The sequence below is a fragment of the Rhipicephalus microplus genome, chromosome X, assembly GCF_043290135.1.
Source record: "Rhipicephalus microplus isolate Deutch F79 chromosome X, USDA_Rmic, whole genome shotgun sequence".
Classification (NCBI taxonomy): Eukaryota; Metazoa; Arthropoda; class Arachnida; order Ixodida; family Ixodidae; genus Rhipicephalus; species Rhipicephalus microplus.
Window position 1 is genome coordinate 382141826 of NC_134710.1, and position 18102 is coordinate 382159927.

At 45.5% G+C, this 18102-nt stretch overlaps 1 protein-coding gene across 1 annotated transcript; it reads right to left on the reverse strand.

Annotated features, from left to right (window-relative positions):
- Window positions 1-2668: 2668 nt before the first annotated feature.
- LOC119169764 (uncharacterized) lies at window positions 2669-15148 on the reverse strand. Its single transcript, XM_075881627.1, is given in 11 exon segments — window positions 2669-2946; window positions 3193-3562; window positions 4709-4917; window positions 5928-6091; window positions 6925-6974; window positions 6977-7083; window positions 7973-8066; window positions 8069-8097; window positions 10063-10153; window positions 11083-11086; window positions 14989-15148. Coding segments are annotated over 11 exon segments (1329 nt in total). The 5' UTR covers window positions 15094-15148; the 3' UTR covers window positions 2669-2840.
- Window positions 15149-18102: the final 2954 nt, after the last annotated feature.

The window sequence follows — 18102 nt, forward strand, 5'->3', positions numbered from 1 at the left end:
CTCGTAAACCTGGTTGTGGGAAAGGCAGCTGTGGACGCTACTGAACTAGGAAGGAAAGGTGCTGTAAAAGTAAACTTGCATGTGGCGACCTTCTACAACCTAGTTCTTGAACCAGCGCGTCGAAGAGACTCAGGATAACGGTCCTTGACGAAAGAGGTGAGCCTCGTTTTGAAGGCTCTTCAGCTGCAACATGAACAGATTATGCAACAGAACAAAATAATGACATCCTTTATAAGCTCTCTGAATGCTGAGAAACCGGAGCCTAAATTCGTAGAGCCTGATGCCTTCGACGGTATCTCTTCAAATCCAGAAAGTTTGCTTCAGTTCTATGAATATGCCACTAAAAAAAAACGGGTGGCTTTCTGATGATGATAAAATCACTAACATGCGTTTTTACTTGAGAGGTGTTGTGCTCAAGTGGTATGAAATGTGCATTCAGGAAGACAGTGGTGGCTTTTGGAGTCAGTGGAAGAAGAAACTTTTGACCGCATTCGGAAGGCAGATAGATCCCACTAACCGAATAAACAGAAATGTGCACAGCTTTTATCACACCATCCGATCTCTACGAGTATAACTGGCTTCCTTTCGGTTAGAAAAACTCGCCAGCATGGTTCCATAAGACCATGAATGACATGCTAAAGCTATTCCTTGGTGTTTTCTGTCTAAACGACATAATAGTCTTCTCCAAAACAAAGGCTGAGCATCAGGACCATCTGTCTCAGGTGTGAAACGCCTTGAACTTGGCACGTCTCAAGGTAAATTTTAAGAAGAGTGCATTCTTTCAACAAAAAGTTGTGCTTCTTAAATGAGTCTTCGATGGGAACACCAAAAGCACAAAACAAGGGTTCGTTGAGAAGATCTCCCAGTTGAAGAAACCATATGACGTCTATTCACTGCATGTGTTTTTGGGATGGGCAGGACATTTCCGAACTTTCATTAAGGACTTTGCTGTCAAAACTAGATGTCTCGCATGTTTAACACATAAAGACGTTCCCTTTGAATGGAGTGACGAATGTGAGAGAGTCTACCGTGACTTGGTGCTCAGAATCTCTTCCGACTCTGTCCTATGCCTACCAGACTTCACTTTACGCTTTGAATTGAACACTGACGCCTCACATTATGGGACTGGGGCAGTGTTGTATCAAAAATATGTTGAAGCATCCAGCCGAGAAAAGCGACTCTTAGTAGGTTACTACAGTTACACGTTTAAGCCATCTGAAACTAACTACACGACTACAAAAAAGGAAGTCCTGGCCGTTCTGAAGGCCACTGAGTACTTCCGTTTGTACCTGGAAGGTACTAAGTTCACTTTGTTCACCGATCACCAGGCCCTCACTAATCTCTTGAATATGAGCCAAATTAAAGGACGTATTGCTAGATGGGTGAATTACTTGCAGCAATTCGACTTTACAATCTTGCATCGATCAAGGCCACTTTTAACTGATGCAGATGCTCTATCAAGGTTGATGGTACGAAGCAACACAGAAAAATTCGAACAAATCAATGAAGTGAAGCTGTTGGAAGGCTCCGGACAACTTGTTTTTTACTGAAAGTTGTTATGAAGTCCCATCAACACTTGTTTCCAGAGTCCTTTGTTTGTACCACGATAGCCCAGAATCTGGAGGACACAACGGATTTCGATGCACCTACAACAAATTGGTGGCCTCACACGAAGAAAGATGTCAGTCAGTACGTTCATTCCTGCCATGTGTGTCAAGTACACAAAGTCAAGTATAAACAGCCCACGGATGCTATGATACTACCTTGCCACTCGAACGTACCTTTCAAAGTAGTTCACCTGGATTTGCCAAACTAAATAAGAAACGGGTGGAGTCAATAAAACGCAAGCTTTTCTTCTGGCCATAGATGAATACACGAGGATGGTCGTGGCACAAGCAGGAAAAGAAGATGCAAATAGCGTCATAGGCCTCCTCGAAAAAGGCATGTTCAAGACTACGCGGTCAATAGTATGCGATAAGGGCCCTGCGTTCAAGAGCGAAAAGCTAGCAAGATTGGCTCGGGATCACAATATATCGATCAAGTTCTGTGCTCCACACCATCTCACAGCGAATGGGCAGGCAGAACGTGCCATACGGGACGTGAAACAGTACATCAAGATGTACGATAGTTTTCCTGGTGGATGGAAATGTTCTTTGGAAGCCGCCGGGATACATCATAATCGATCCTATACAAGTGGCTTTGGGTGCAATCTACAGCGCGTTTTTTCAGTATAAACCCCTATTTTGCAGGCAGACCGTGAGTTAGGACTCTTGAAAAACATCAAGATCATTGAGGAGAGGCAAGAAAAATCACAGGAGGAGAGATACCGAAAATGAATGAAAAAAAAATTTCGACAAGAGGCATCGAGCAGACATGCCAGACATTGAAGTCACCGACCTCGTATTAGTGAGGAAAGGAATAAGAGATGACAGTGCCAAATTTTGCGGTCCTTACTCTGTGACCAAGACAGCCACCCAGAATGGAATTTTGAAGACTGTCTGGTACACTGGTGAACGTGGATCGGTTGAATATGCGTCAATAGGAAAAGTCTGCAAATATTACCCCAGTAGGGGTAATTACAAGAAACCGGAAAATGTGAAGTGTTATGAGCCCTAGGTGAAGTGGTACGAGCCCTGAGACAGGCGAAGAAAAAGCACGAGAGCCGGAGCAGGAAAGAAAAGAAGGATGAAGTTGGGAATAAAGCAAAACAAGATGAATGCCAGTTCCATACTGAGGCTATAACGCTGTCCCGTTCTTTTTAAGGAGGAACAATACAATATATACTGACAATACAATTTCAACAACAAGTGATATAAAGGGTATCTGCCTTTACTCAGGCTTCAGTTTACCCGCTGACCTGCCCGAGTGACGATGCGCTCTTGCCACGGAACTTGGCCTTCATTCATAAAGAATTTGGCAAGCTTCTCCCGGACATCTATCGCCACTCTGCAAAGTAGATGCACACAATATAAAAGTGAACAGAATTATTGACATTTGCTCTGAACTGTCATTTGCAAATTAGAACACGAGTTCTACAAAAATAATGGCAGTACTTTTCTAAAATTAAGATTTAAGAAAGAGTGACTGCGACAGCAAGATGCCTTTCAGCAAATACCTTATTTTGAGAAAATGAATTGCACATAGTAATGCCAAACGTATAAAACATAAAGGGTAGGGTGTTCAAAATTTTACCTAGCGGAGTGACAGCCAGACGCAGTGGGCTCCCTAAATATAGAGGGGTCATCGTCGCCGTCCCTCCAAGCTCCTTCCATGCAGCTGCCCTGCCAGTCCTCATGGTCCACATAGCCTGGTGGATTATATGTCAGCCTTGCGTGTGGCGACTCCTGGAGCATGAAATTGTGCAGCACGACACATGCCCGGATGATGTTTTCGGTGGTGGTCTCTGAGGCCCTAAAGGCTCTGCGGAGAATCCGCCACCTACTTGACATAATGCCGAATGCATTTTCAATGAGGCGGCGTGCGCGGCTCAGCCTGTAATTGAAGGTCGCCCTCTGAAGGTACTCTGCACGCTGTGCAGGATTGCCCCGGTGCTTCTGAAGTTCTAAAGAAAATTAAGTAAGCAAAGAAACGCACGTAAGAACATCAAATGAAAAATAATGAGGTATTATTACTCATTACAGCAGGTATTGGAGTGCAAAGCAGAAGCTTTATGTTTGTGCAAACAACTTTCCGTGTATGTGTACGTAGCACAAGGGCTGAATGTAAGAACTCGGCATGAAGTTTATACATAGTGTCATCCTGTAATGTAATATTCTGGCTGCGATATTGCAAGCAGTTAAGCAGTACACAGAAGCTGCATTGCTGGCACCATTTTTGTGGCTTGCGCTTTGTTTGCTCTCCGGCAAGCATGATATACTCATCAAGGTTAATTTATTCTCGCTAAATAGATTAATATCATTTTTTTATGTGGACCTTTTTTTTGGTTTTGATTTCTAGGCGCAGAATTAGCATGTGACATGGCTGTGTAGCTTGGTCACATGGCTACACAAGGCTGTGAAGCATGTCATGCTGATTATCGTCTGCTCTCGCTGGCTTTCTCGCACACACGTCATACAAGAACCTACAAAACAAACGAGAACTTTCGAGAACCTCTGCCACATACCAACTGGCAAAGCATTGGGACGATGCTTTGCCACAACATGCTTGCTTTACCTTCTAAATTTGATTGCACCGCCCCTTTTCTCAAGAATTGGTTCTTTTTATATGTTACAAGTACTAGCTAAAAGGTCAAAATGTTGCGTATATCATTGAAATGGCTAAACACAAGTCAGTTTTCCAAAATTCAATAAAACACTGACAATGTCAACTACACTACCATAAACATCTGCTTAATACAGCCCAATTAAGAATCCCCACAAATGTAGGAGGCCTTTCTGCAGAGCCACTCAATGACATGACAAATACACTCAGCTCCTGCAGTCTGCTTTGGTATGCATAGTTGCACACTTCCGAAGTATACGCTACCTTTGACACTCCTATCTCTCCGCATAGTTTACAGTAACTATATGCCTCAGTAGTGCAGATATTGTCTAACTACTTCCATTTAACTTGTGTAGTGTCTATGAGCTGTTAACTCTATTTCTATATTGATTTTTTTGTAGAATCTTCTATAAAAATTTTCTTTGTATTTGTATAATCGTCCAGCATCAACAAAGAAATTGTGCTGCACATGCGCAACAAAACTTGCCTCGCTGGGGGTAGGGTCGCATCATGAAAGTCTTCAGGGGAAAGGCTTCATCTTCTACTAATACATAGGGTATAAGTCCTATGCTTCCGACATTTGATGGCGGGGGAACTCCAAACAGTCTTCTGTTGAAGCAATCCGGCAAACGGGACCTTAAAAAAATTCCACTGTCTCCTTCGCCTCCAAAGTGGCCCATGTCAACGTATGTAAATCTGGAATACAGTGATAGGTAATGCTGTATGAGAACACATATTGTTGCCTTTGTGCAAAGGACTGGTTTTCCCTAGCGAGTCCAGTAGTACATGTACTGGCCATCTGTAAAAACTTGCAAAATGTAATTATACTCCAAAAATGAGCATACAGTGTACAAGAAAAGTTTATTAAGCTTAGTGGTCACCCCGCAAATGAATACAGTAAATATTGTGCAAGATGATCCACCTTTTTGTTCCATGTGGCTGTTTACGTACAAGTCATGTGTTTGACTAGGGCTGTGGTCGCAGTGCTTTGATGTAAGTGAAACGCTACATGTATGTGTCTGTGTGATGTCAAGGCATGTGAAAGATTAAACACCAAGCAAGCGAAACTTTGAAGCCTTCCACTTAGACGTGTGATATCCGACACTGGTCTGTACCTACTTTGCTCTCTTTTAATCACGTCTTACAATGAGGCATAGCCTCCCCGCCAAAGGCTTCACTTCCTCATCATTATTGTTGCCATATTCACGCTAAAAAGGGAAAAACACACAGTGGGAGAACCAAACAGAAAATCTAGTAGACATAGTTATACAGCACACCACCCAGACTTCACTTCCTCCTCACTCATCCGGTAGGTGTAAAAAAGAGCGAGTGATGGTGTTGTCGTAGATGCAACACTGCTTTCTGGCGACAGGTTTTAAGGCATGCCAGTGGCAGTGGTAATGAGTACTAGAGAGAGGGAAGGGATAACAGTATTACTATTAATAAAGTCTATCAGAACAAATGGAAATCGTTATGAATATCTATGAGTGTAAGTAATAATGCAAGTGTGGAACCCCACAGTTTAGCATGAACGTAAGTGACTGTAACACCATTGAAGATAATGTTGAATGAGTATGACAACCTGCTTGTTATGATATCTTAAGCCCACATGATTAAGTCAAGAATGACCATGAGAGAAAATTCAACCAAGTTGCCTATTCGTTGTCATTACTACTTGAGAAGGCCAGTAAGAAAAAGAATTTCACCTGTAATGTGCATCACACACTGCAAGGAAAACAACACTGAAGGTTTTCTTGTAGTTTAAGTTCCTTGAACCGGTATTCCTTGGGCATTCAATGATGACATGTTTTCCATCTATGCTTCCCAAACAATTAGGAAAATTCCAAAATTCCTCCATATCTGCAGCAATCTAGATCCATCAAGAGCCACAAAAAATAAAATCAATATAAATGAACTCAGTGGAACAAAATGCTTGTTCAATGATAAACACTGGAATGCAACATGAAATATGACAATTAAACATAAAGTTATGCAGATGCCTAGTTGGAGCTGAGTTGTGGCTTGCAGATAATTGAAGCATTCACAGCATTACAACACACACTGTCGGACTAAAATAGACCAATTGCTTGAAACATATTACGTACCAGCACAGAACCAATGAAATTAAATTTTGAATATATTTAAATATTCAAAAAGCAGTTACTGCATCAGAGTCATTTACCTGAATGGGCACCAAGCAATTTCTAAAGCAATTTTTAAATGAATTCGACAAGTAACAACATACTACTCTTGAAAATGAAATACTTTGCAAGCCGAGCTCAAATTATTTTACCATTACTGCAACCTGAGTGTATAGTACTTCCTGTTGTCATTTCACAAAGGAGTGCACTGCCAGCCACTCATTTGCTGATGTTTTAATGTTACCAAGCAACCACTTTATCATTCTCCTTGCTGTGGCCAACTGCTTGCATAATTCCAGTGGACTGAGAGGAATAACTTATTTCTGGTTATTTTTGTAACTGTAGCACGTTGCATGGCCATGAGGAACACTGACTTCTTTATTTGAAAAAAAAGGCACTCAATTTAGACTACTTAATGTAGTTAATGAAAAGTTCAATGAGATAAGTTGCTTGTGAATGTATTTTTCAAAGAAAAATGATGAAACCACAGCAATCCTCATGTGCCACTGATACACATCAGCCACTAAAATAAAAAATCTAGTATGAATGGTCCTCCCATTACCCTTTTCCACTCCCCAGTTGTCTGAGGTAACTTCATGTACAGTGGTTGAGAACATGTCACAGCACGGCCGTTGTTTCCCTTACTATTTCATCTGACGTGGATCGTCCTGTCAGAAAGTTGAATGACAGACTTCGGAAGGTGTCTCCATTAGCAAGAAATCTGAAAATACAGAAATGTTTTTAAGGCAACACATCTACTTTTGTTGCACTGAGCTGGATGCTTAATGCTGCTGAAGACAATGAATGGCTCTTGCTTCAAAACAGCGATCGCAATGCTGAACTAGAGAGGCAGGTCATGCAGGCTTCCCACTTCCCCAAGCAAAAGAAACTAGTGATTTTTCTCTTTCTAGTGATCTCAACAAAACTTTCAGTGTATGTTCTCATTAGGTGTCAAACGACATGTGAAAAACTTTGTCATTTAGTATTCCTGAAAACTTACTTGACTGAGGAGAAGTGCTGTAAAAGCGAGGAGGAAGTAAAGCAAAATGGGACGAAAATAGAGTATGGCATAGCCTCACATAACCTAGTTTAAATGTGGGATTCGAAAAGTGACTGTGGGTGTAGCAGACTGATGTTTGAGTGAACAAGGGGGAAAGGAAAGGTGTTCATGATTAGAAGAAGAAAGCGCCTGATTTCCACAGCCTGATAGGGAGCACGGCTCAACGCCTAGGAAAAGGAAGAGGGCAATACGTAATGAGATAAATAAAGATGAAAGAAACAATAAAGAATGTGTATAGACAGATGAATGGGCATGAAATAAATGACAGAGATGACGACAGAATATCTTCATCTGCGTTCGGCAAGTGGTGTCGTTTTCCACCTATGCTATGTGCTAAGGTTACATAAACATGGAACTGTTTTTTTTTTTCATTTTAAGACCATAACCTAATAACTATTCTATGGTGCTAACTTGGAATGTATGGTATTGAGCATAAAGCGTGAATATTACTATATTAGTAAACATAGGTTTTGGTGTAGCTATGCTTTAGCATGCAGTACAGAGCTGCAAATGTGTTACTTGATTATTACTTTTCTTTTGATTGCCTTACCCCAGGGTCATCGCCAGCCTTTCATGTGCAGAAATTGACAGCTGAAACGGCGTCACTCTTCTCTCGATAAGTGGTCCAACGAGACTGAGCAATGATCAAAAGTCCTTGGTGGCATTCGGAGGAAACTGAAAAATGAGGCTGATTACTAGAAACCGGATTTTAGGGTGTTGCTTTTTTTTTGTTCCTTGCACTCCTATCGTGCTGCTTTCATTTAAGATCATAAATTAGAGGCTACTGAGGGCTTTTCTGTAGTTTTTATGGTGTATATAAATACCAAATATGGCCATTTTTGCCTAAATGCATGAAAATGGCGGGAAGGAAAAAATATAAAAAATCTGTAAACAGAGGTACTTTGCTAAAGCCGACATTTTGACAAGTGGACTTCTCTTGCTCAAGGCTAGACCGAAACTGTTCTATTCTAGCCTTGAAAAAGACAAGTTTGCTTGTCAAAACATCGACTCGAGCACACAACCTCTATTCACCGATTCTTTATATGAAAAATGTTTTCTTACGAACACTACTTTGCCAGGACAAGGCCATGTTTCTCAGGACACCCTCTCATGCGAGCTCATACAACAAGAATGTAACCTGACAGAGCATAGGCTTGGAGATGTTAGTAATCCATTTTACAATATATTTTATTTTAGCACACTGTTAAGCAAGCATATTCTCTCCTCTGTCTTGTTTAAGAGTACGCTAAAAGTTGATGAGAAGCTACCCCATGCAACCATTCTGTCAGCACCCATCATCGAACATTTATGAGCATACCTAGAAGCTCTTGAGTATTATAGCTGCAACTCTTCGGACATCACGGTCAGTATTAACAGCTTTTCAGGTGTCGAGAGAACTATTATCAAGAAGGCTCAAGCTGCCCTCTTTGTGGATAGCCTGCTAGGAGATGTTGCCTACTTGTGCATCGAAATCTACATATTCTTCACAAACAGTACCAGGAAACTCTGACATTGTGGAGGAACTCCAATTGCAAACATTGCATACAGTATATATGTAGAAACGAATAGCCACTGTTCCTGAATGACCAGTGTCTGAAAGGGCATGTGCAAAGTTACAGTGGGTCTTGGACAAGAACTAGAGACTTGTGCTTAAATAAGCTACAGAAGTTCTTAAGCCTCAGCACTCTAGGACCCCAGTGTAGGTTCAGTCATTCAATGTCCCCTAATAAAACTTCACTTCAGCAGCATCTGTTAACACTGTGCATACTTCACCAGTGTATGCACTTATTTTCAGTGATGGAAGGCACAACATTAAATTGGGAAATAGTGGCGGTTCCCTATTGTTTTGTCAATTTTCACAGAGATTGCTAGGCTACGTTCCTCATGCTCACCGAACGTATTTTTTTGAACATCAAATGGGCTGTATTTGGCAGTGTTAGGATGAATGCCCTGTTCAATTCGAATATTGTTATTGTGCACACAAAAATCGCCAGTGTGGACCTAACAGCTCTCACACAAGAACATGTTAAATTCTTAATAAATCATTGTCTCTTGAACTTATTGTATTGTATGTATTTAAATGAATTAATTTGTTCCTGATTCATCGCACCAGTAAGACATGAAGTAGTGCTTCTGAATCAGTATTCCGAGTTTTCAAGTATTATTTTTTATGTATGTTTGACCATACGCAATACTCGGGTAATCAACAGTGGCCATTGAAAAGTGAATGTGCGCATAGGCGTACAGTTACCTAGGGGGACCTCGTTAGACTATTCGGCCCATAGTCTTCCTGAAGTAAAGACGGGAAGTAAACAGCCAAGGGACCGCCGTCTCATTCACGGACTTTTGGCTGTCGACCATTATCATCACAAACCTGAGTGGCCATAACGCAGTTAATTAAAGAGGCAGACTTTCCGCGCACTCCCTTCCCCTCGTGCACACGACCATGAATGCCATGCGATGTCATGCGCGATTTGTACAATCCTTGAAAAGATTTGCATTCATGTAGAAATTTATTATGCCTATATTGACGAAGTTGGAGGCATGAAACCTCGTTTTGATTGCCCCTTCTTGGCACCTGAAAATTTGCCGTTAACTGATTTTAACAGCACTAAACACTGAATGATATAAATTACTTACTCTCGGAAATAGACTTCATCCCTTGCTCGCAGATGGGGAAGCAGTGTGTGGGCCTGTCCTTCAGTATCTCCGTACCTCCAAAGCGGATGCACTGTTGCGAACGCACGGCCTCCGAAATCCCACCGCTACGCCACCGCTGTTGCGAAGCGCGCCTCCGACGACGTTACGAAGGGCGCTACGAATCTCACCGCTGCAACCACTGTTTCGAAAGACGGCGACGCCAACACGGTCCCGAAGGCGCCACTGCTTCGAACTCCGCCGGAAAGGTCACCTGCCGTTTGGTAGCGTAGGTTTCTCAGCTCGCGACTGCTTCTGCGCAAAGCTGATAGACGAGCGGACGAGACGACGGTGAGGTTAAACAAGTTTTATGTACAGCATATATACAGAGGCGTTACAAATTCGGCACTGGGGCCGACAGAGACTCGAAGAGCCAAGCTCTTCTCTCTAACACATAGGTCTGCTCTCAAACGGGTCCGCTCTGACACACATGTCAGTTTTCCCTAGGACCGCCGATCGCGACGCGCCGCAGGGCTTCTTTTATTTGCACCGGGTCCAACCAAAATGTCCAATCAGAAGCGCCGCTGGTCGTCAGGGCAGACTCCTCCAATGGGGTCGCCGCGCAATGCGTCAGACCCCCAGGCATGAAGACGCCCGTTGTTTACTCGACGGGCTCGCTGGCACGTGCGCTGACTCACTGCACGTGGGCGCCAGAGAGGCGCCGACAGAAAGGCGCCGTGGCGTGCTGACGCCGTTGAGTCGTTGATCGCGTCAGGCGGGCTGCGGGCTGGCCTTGACACAGATTGCCTTTTTGAGAGGCACGGCCGTTCGCTGTGGACTCGCAGGCATAACAGCACCCCCGCCGCCAGACAATGCGCCGAAAAGACGAGCTGCTTCCACGGGGCTCGTATGTCAGGCGCGCTCGTTCGCCAGGTCCCTCCAGGTTCGCCTCCAGGGCCATGGGGAGAACGCAGCTCCAGACTGTTCCGGGAACACATCCCATTCTTGACGACAGATCCCAGCTCCACTGGCTCGTCGCCACAACTTGCTGGCCAACTTCGCTCGTCTCTTCTGACCATCTTCGGTTTCAGCACTTGTCGATGGTTCTGCAACTTGCTAAGAACGGTTCGACAACAGACAACACACGACACACGCAAGTGCCCTCGGTCACCCGACAGAACACCAGACAAAGTATAGTACAACATATACCTAGCTAAGTGTCTATCGGAATTTCGTTCCCTCTACATCAAGAGGCACATGTGGGACAAAAGACCCTTAAAGTAAGAACTTGAATTTTTCACACTTACAACAACGCAACGAATTAGAATACCACATAAAGTTGGCCCCTTGAGATCACTCTGAACGAGAGCGCTCAGCCCAGGTCGTGATGAGGTCAAAATTTTGCCCCGAATTGCCAGCGAGAAACCGAAAGGTTGAGAAGGTACTAGCTAGAACGCACTGCTCAATGCACCTGCATTAGCGTTTAGCTTTCCCTTTTTTTTGATAGCGAACGTCAAAGTTGCGCTGTGGAGCAACATGCTCCACCTCAGTAACCGGCCACTTTTAGGCGACGATACCTATGCGGCACCAAGAGCGGCTCACACTTGCGACGTTGCACAGGGGAACAACGATACGGCTGGCTACGGATTGACTCCTCACCGCTTAGCTCGATATCGTGTTCGATCACCCTCGTGTTTTCGGGGCCGTCCGAAAACACGTCTCCAAACACGGAAACAATCCTTCTCGGGTCCTCCTTCCGGGCTTCACTTAACCTAGGCTCTAGGTTTATTTGCTCCCAGATTACTTTCGATCTCCCTTCGATTACCTCACTAGTACTCAAAACTTCCGCTCCCTCTTCCTCTGAAGCACTTAAAAGTAAATTTACGACTGCTTTCAAGTTACTGTGATAAATGTTGTTCCACCGCCTTCCTAATTTCACTTCATAATTCGTATCGGGAAGCTTCGATATCACTTTGGCGGGCCCTTCCCAATGAATCTCAAGCTTGTTCCTTTTGGACGGCTGCAGCAGCATTACCTGATTATGAACTTCAAAAGCGCGCTTCTTCACCGATTTCTCGTAGTGCTCCGACAACATTTGTGAAGCTTTCATGTGGCTTTCCACTGGCGCTTTAATCGAGAGGTCCTCGCGCTGCTCTTGAATGAGCGTCTCTCGATCAACTCTCGGCAGCTCGCTCCAACTTTCCGCTACAGGCGAGAGCGTTGCAACCCTCTCGCTCTGACTCAATGGCGCCATGTCGTCTACCCCTACGCATACCTCGCCGGCCGCTTCCGCGACGGGCCGCTCGCGTGACCGCTCACATGACTCATGCGGAAAATTTCCTTTCTGGGGTTCCGTCGACCCGCCGACAAGGTCACTTGAGAGTTCACTGCATTGAAACAGATCAAGCTGCCGCGATAGCTTCCGCGCTTGCGATCGCGTGAGGGCCATGCAGTTGGGGAAGAACGATTTGCCCTGCTCTTTGAGAAGCTGCTCTGAGTTGTTGGAGAAAAGATAAGGAAAACGATCGTTTAGCGCGGCAGACACAGCCGCTTCGGTGCGAAGCTTACCGAACGGGCCTTCAATGACAACGGTGGCGATTGGTAAGCGAACACTCTGCTCCTCGGCGACTTGCCTGATCCACGCGCATTCTCCTGTAAAGTCATCCGGAGACACCAATGAAGGATGGACAACATCCATGGTTGCCGCGGAGTCTCTAAGTGCTCGGCACGTTTTCCCATTCACCATAATTTCTTGGAGATACGGCTCCAACAACCGCGTGTTTTTTTCTAATTCTCGGATCGTTGCGAAGGCAAACTTTTCCTGGCAGTTTCTCGCGATGTGTCCTTCCTTTTTGCAGTTGTAGCAGATTAGCGGCTTCCGTTTGTTTTCCGGTTCTAATGCCTGTGTGGTAGAAACCTCACTCGATTTCTCCGCTTCTGTTTGCTCTTCCCCTACACTGTCCTTCGTAAGAGACGGGTCCTTCTTGAAATTACGGTGCGGAGCGGGTTTCCGTTGATCAGGTTTCTTTGAAAAGCCCTCTTTTCTTTCAACCTTTTCAACGCGCACTACCCTGCTATGCAACTTTCAGCGAGTATAATACTCCTCAGCTAACTCTGCTGCCTTGTTTAGCTGTACTTCACCAAGTCTGTCCTGCAGCCAAAGTCTGACATTATCTTCGATGCAGCGGTAGAATTGCTCCAATGCAACGCATTCCACCACTTCATCGCGGTCGTCATAAACACCTTCGCCCTTGAGCCATTCAATTAAATCGGCCTTAAGACGAAACGCGAAGTCAACGTGTGACTCATTCCCCTTTTCAGCATACCGGAACCTTTGCCTGAAAGCCTCGGGTGACAACTTATAACGTCTCAAGAGCACTTCCTTAACCTCGTCATAGCACTCAAACGCTTCCCTCGACAAGCAAGTTATCGCGTCGGACACTTCGCCGGGAAGAAGAGCTAACAGGTTCTGCGCCCAAAGAGACCGCTCCAAAGCGTTTCGCTCACAGACGTGTTCAAACTTGACGAGATACTTCGCCATGTCCTCGCCTAGTACGAACGGTGGCAGTTGGTCCCGCATTCTAAAATCGCTGACCTGAATCGTCGGAGAAGCTACGCTAGGCGCCTGCGAACACTGTAGGATTGCATATTCTATTCGTTTCAACTCGAGGCGCTCCTGTCTCTCGGCCTCCTCGCGACGTTCGCGCCTTTCAGCTTCTTCGCGAGCTTCGCGCCTTTCAGCTTCTTCGCGAGCTTCGCGCCTTTCAGCCTCCTCACGTTCGCGAGCTTCTCGCCTTTCAGCCTCCTCGCGGCGTGCTTTGATATCCACCCAGGCCTCATCGACTTCCTCAGCCGACACTCCCTCATGCTTCATGATCTCAAGGATCGCTTGCTTTCGTTTCGCCCGGCCCAAAGTAATGCCGAGTTCCTCACAAATTTCGATGAGTTCCTTCACTTTAAGGTTCTCCATCGTTCACACTAGCCTCTTGCTGTTTGCCCCTGTTAAGAATCTACTTGCCGTACCCACTATAAGCCTACTAGCAAGACGCGCAAGCAATTTTTTACACTCCCGTGTTTACCCCCTCTGCATTAACTTTGGTTTCAAAGCGCTTCGACTTGACTTGAAACGATCAAAGCTCCCTTCAATGCTTCACACAGCCCTTCTCTAGACTACTACAACCTGAGCTAGAGTAGTCTGGTGAACTGGGGGGAAAACATCAGGCACTCACCGCATCGATGTCGCTGACGCCGGCCGATCCCGCAGCTGCCAACCACTGTTGCGAAAGACGGCGACGCCAACACGGTCCCGAAGGCGCCACTGCTTCGAACTCCGCCGGAAAGGTCACCTGCCGTTTGGTAGCGTAGGTTTCTCAGCTCGCGACTGCTTCTGCGCAAAGCTGATAGACGAGCGGACGAGACGACGGTGAGGTCAAACAAGTTTTATGTACAGCATATATACAGAGGCGTTACGAATTCGGCACTGGGGCCGACAGAGACTCGAAGAGCCGAGCTCTTCTCTCTAACACATAGGTCTGCTCTCAAACGGGTCCGCTCTGACACACATGTCTGTTTTCCCTAGGACCGCCGATCGCGACGCGCCGCAGGGCTTCTTTTATTTGCACCGGGTCCAACCAAAATGTCCAATCAGAAGCGCCGCTGGTCGTCATGGCAGACTCCTCCAATGGGGTCGCCGCGCAATGCGTCAGACCCCCAGACATGAAGACGCCCATTGTTTACTCGACGGGCTCGCTGGCACGTGCGCTGACTCACTGCAGGTGGGCGCCAGAGAGGCGCCGACAGAAAGGCGCCGTGGCGTGCTGACGCCGTTGAGTCGTTGATCGCGTCAGGCGGGCTGCGGGCTGGCCTTGACACAGATTGCCTTTTTGAGAGGCACGGCCGTTCGCTGTGGACTCGCAGGCATAACAGCACCCAATATCTTTGCGGCGCATTTCGAGAGCGGCGACGCTGAAGCAACAGCAGACACGCCATCATGGTAACGTTGAGCGTTGCGAGGAGATCGTCGTCGCCGGCCATTGTTCGCACGATTGCACCGTAAAGTCGGAGAGCTCAGAACAGACGACGAAAAAGCGCGCGAAATTTCGCGAGCCACTGCGAGACCGCTCGAGACTGTTGTAACGTGACTACCGCAGATGTGGCCAGCGTGCCGCTTTTCACCGCTCGGCGGCGAAGACGCGCGTCATGCAGCGGTGGCACGCTTCCCGCTAGTGTGTGCGTACCCTTATTCGCTAACATTTCGGAAGCCATGCTTTTAAGTTTTCGTTGAATCTCGTGTGGTAGCGCTAAAAATAAATGCGCTCGCTGTCAAGTTGTTGTTTTTTACTTTATATTTCGTGGGATTTTTTGTAGCATTATGTAACAACTGAAGCTACATTTAAAAAAATAAAGGCCAACCAAGACACTTTTAGAAATAAAATTTAAAAAATTATCGTCCACAAATGGGATTCGAACTTGGGTTTTTTTTTGTGGGAAGCGAGCATTCTACCCCTCGACCACTTAGTGGAAACTGCGTGCGGTTCTTGAAACGATAACACATTACACCAACGCCTCCTTGATCTCCCGTGCCTGCCGGACACACCTTTTTTTCTTCCGTGTTGCCGGATTACCGGCGGTCACTTGGGGAGCGGCGGTCGTGGGAACTACGGCGGTTGCGCCACTCAAGTAGGGGTGTACGTTTTTGGAGCTTATATGCAACAAACACAACGTAGAAAGTTCTAAAAAGGCGTAAACGTAATTTAATTTGGATTAACTCTACCTAAGTGACGCCGTCATTCAACAAGCAACTTATTTAATACAAGACATCCTCTGAAATCTGTGACAAACGCCAAAATTGCCGATCTCAAAGGCCAAGTACAAAGACCTTATTCCTACGTAGGCAGCGCTGTCATAGATTACCGGCGTTTCGCACTCATCCGACAGGCACAAGAAATCTAGAAGACGTTAATTACACACTACCGATCGCAGCGCCACAAGCGGATTCACCCTCTTTGCGATTCACTTTTAATGCACTGGTACTGCGGCCGTTCCGGGCACTCTCCTTGTTCTAGTACACTCTATTTTATAGTGAGTTGCTACATTGTGCGCGGCGTGCTTAAATATCGTCGTTGGGTATATCCTGCTGCTGAAGCTGTAAAAAGTTGGTACTTTTCCCTTTTCAACTTCGAAATTTTCAACCGAATAAACCGAATCCACCATAAGACACGCAGTCTCGCGTAGTGGCTGTAATGCGTTCGTGATTCATCCCAGCGCATGTCTACAAAGGGGCCTCCTGCTTTTATCGTTCCTTTGTTTGATCATGATAAGCTCATGGCCTCGCCCTTTGATCCAGGTGATTCATCATCATCATCATCAGCAGCAGCTTGACTGCGTCCACTGCAGGACAAAGGCCTCTCCCATGTTCCTCCAGTTAACCCGGTCCTGTGCTTGCTGCTGCCAATTTATACCCGCAAACTTTTTAATCTCATCTGCCCACCTAACCTTCTGTCTCCCCCTAACCCGCTTCCCTTCTCTGGGAATCCAGTCAGTTACCCTTAATGACCAGCGGTTATCCTGTCTACGCGCTACATGCCCTGCCCATGTCCATTTCTTCTTCTTGATTTCAGCTATGATATCCTTAACCCCCGTTTGTTCCCTAATCCACTCTGCTCTCTTCTTGTCTCTTAAGGTTACACCTGCCATTTTTCTTTCCATTGCTCGCTGCGTCGTCCTCAATTTAAGCTGAACCCTCTTTGTAAGTCTCCAGGTTTCTGCTCCGTAGCTAAGTACCGGCAAGATACAGCTGTTATATACCTTCCTCTTGAGGGATAGTGGCAATCTACCTGTCATAATTTGAGAGTGATTGCCGAATGTGCTCCACCCCATTCTTATTCTTCTAGTTACTTCAATCTCGTGGTTCGGCTCTGCGGTTATTACCTGCCCTAAGTAGACATATAGTCTTTTACAACTTCAAGTGCACTATTACCTATCTCGAAGCGCTGCTCCTTGCCGAGGTTGTTGTACATTACTTTCGTTTTCTGCAGATTAATTTTAAGACCCACCTTTCTGCTCTCCTTGTCTAACTCCGTAATCATGAGTTGCAATTCGTCCCCCGAGTTACTCAGCAATGCAATGTCATCGGCGAAGCACAGGTTACTAAGGTATTCTCCATTGACTCTTATCCCTAACTGTTCCCATTCTAGGCTTCTGAAAACCTCCTGTAAGCACGCGGTAAATAGCATTGGGGAAATTGTGTCCCCCTGTCTTACACCCTTCTTGATTGGTATTCTGTTGCTTTCTTTATGAAGCACTATGGTAGCAGTTGATCCCCTGTAGATTTCTTCCAGAATGTTTATATATACTTCGTCTACGCCCTGATTCCGCAGTGTTTGCATGACGGCTGATATTTCTACTGAATCAAACGCCTTCTCGTAATCTATGAAGGCTATGTATAGGGGTTGGTTATACTCTGAGCATTTCTCTATTACCTGATTGATAGTATGAATGTGGTAAATTGGAACCTGAACTTGGCAACGTTTAATGCTAGAACCTTATCTAGTGAGGGAAGTCTAGCTGTACTATTCGAGGAGCTAGAGGGTGTTAAATGGGATATAATAGGGCTCAGTGAGGTTAGGAGGACCGATGAGGCCTATACGGTGCTACAGAATGGGCACGTCCTTTGCTACAGGGGCTTGGCAGACAGAAGAGAACTGGGAGTGGGGTTCCTAATTCACAGAAACATAGCTGGCAACATAGAGGAATACTATAGCATTAATAAAAAAGTGGTAGGTATTGTAATTAAACTGAATAAAAGATACAAGATGAAGGTAGTACAGGCTTACGCGCCTACATCCAGCCATGATGACGCTTCAGTTGAAAGCTTCTATGAAGACGTGGAATCGGCAATGAGTAAGGTAAAAACACAGTATACTATAGTGATGGGCGACTTTAATGCAAAGGTAGGGAAGAAGCAGGCTGGAGACCAGGCAGTAGGAGATTATGGCATCGGTACTAGAAACGCCAGAGGAGAGCTACTAGTAGAATTCGCAG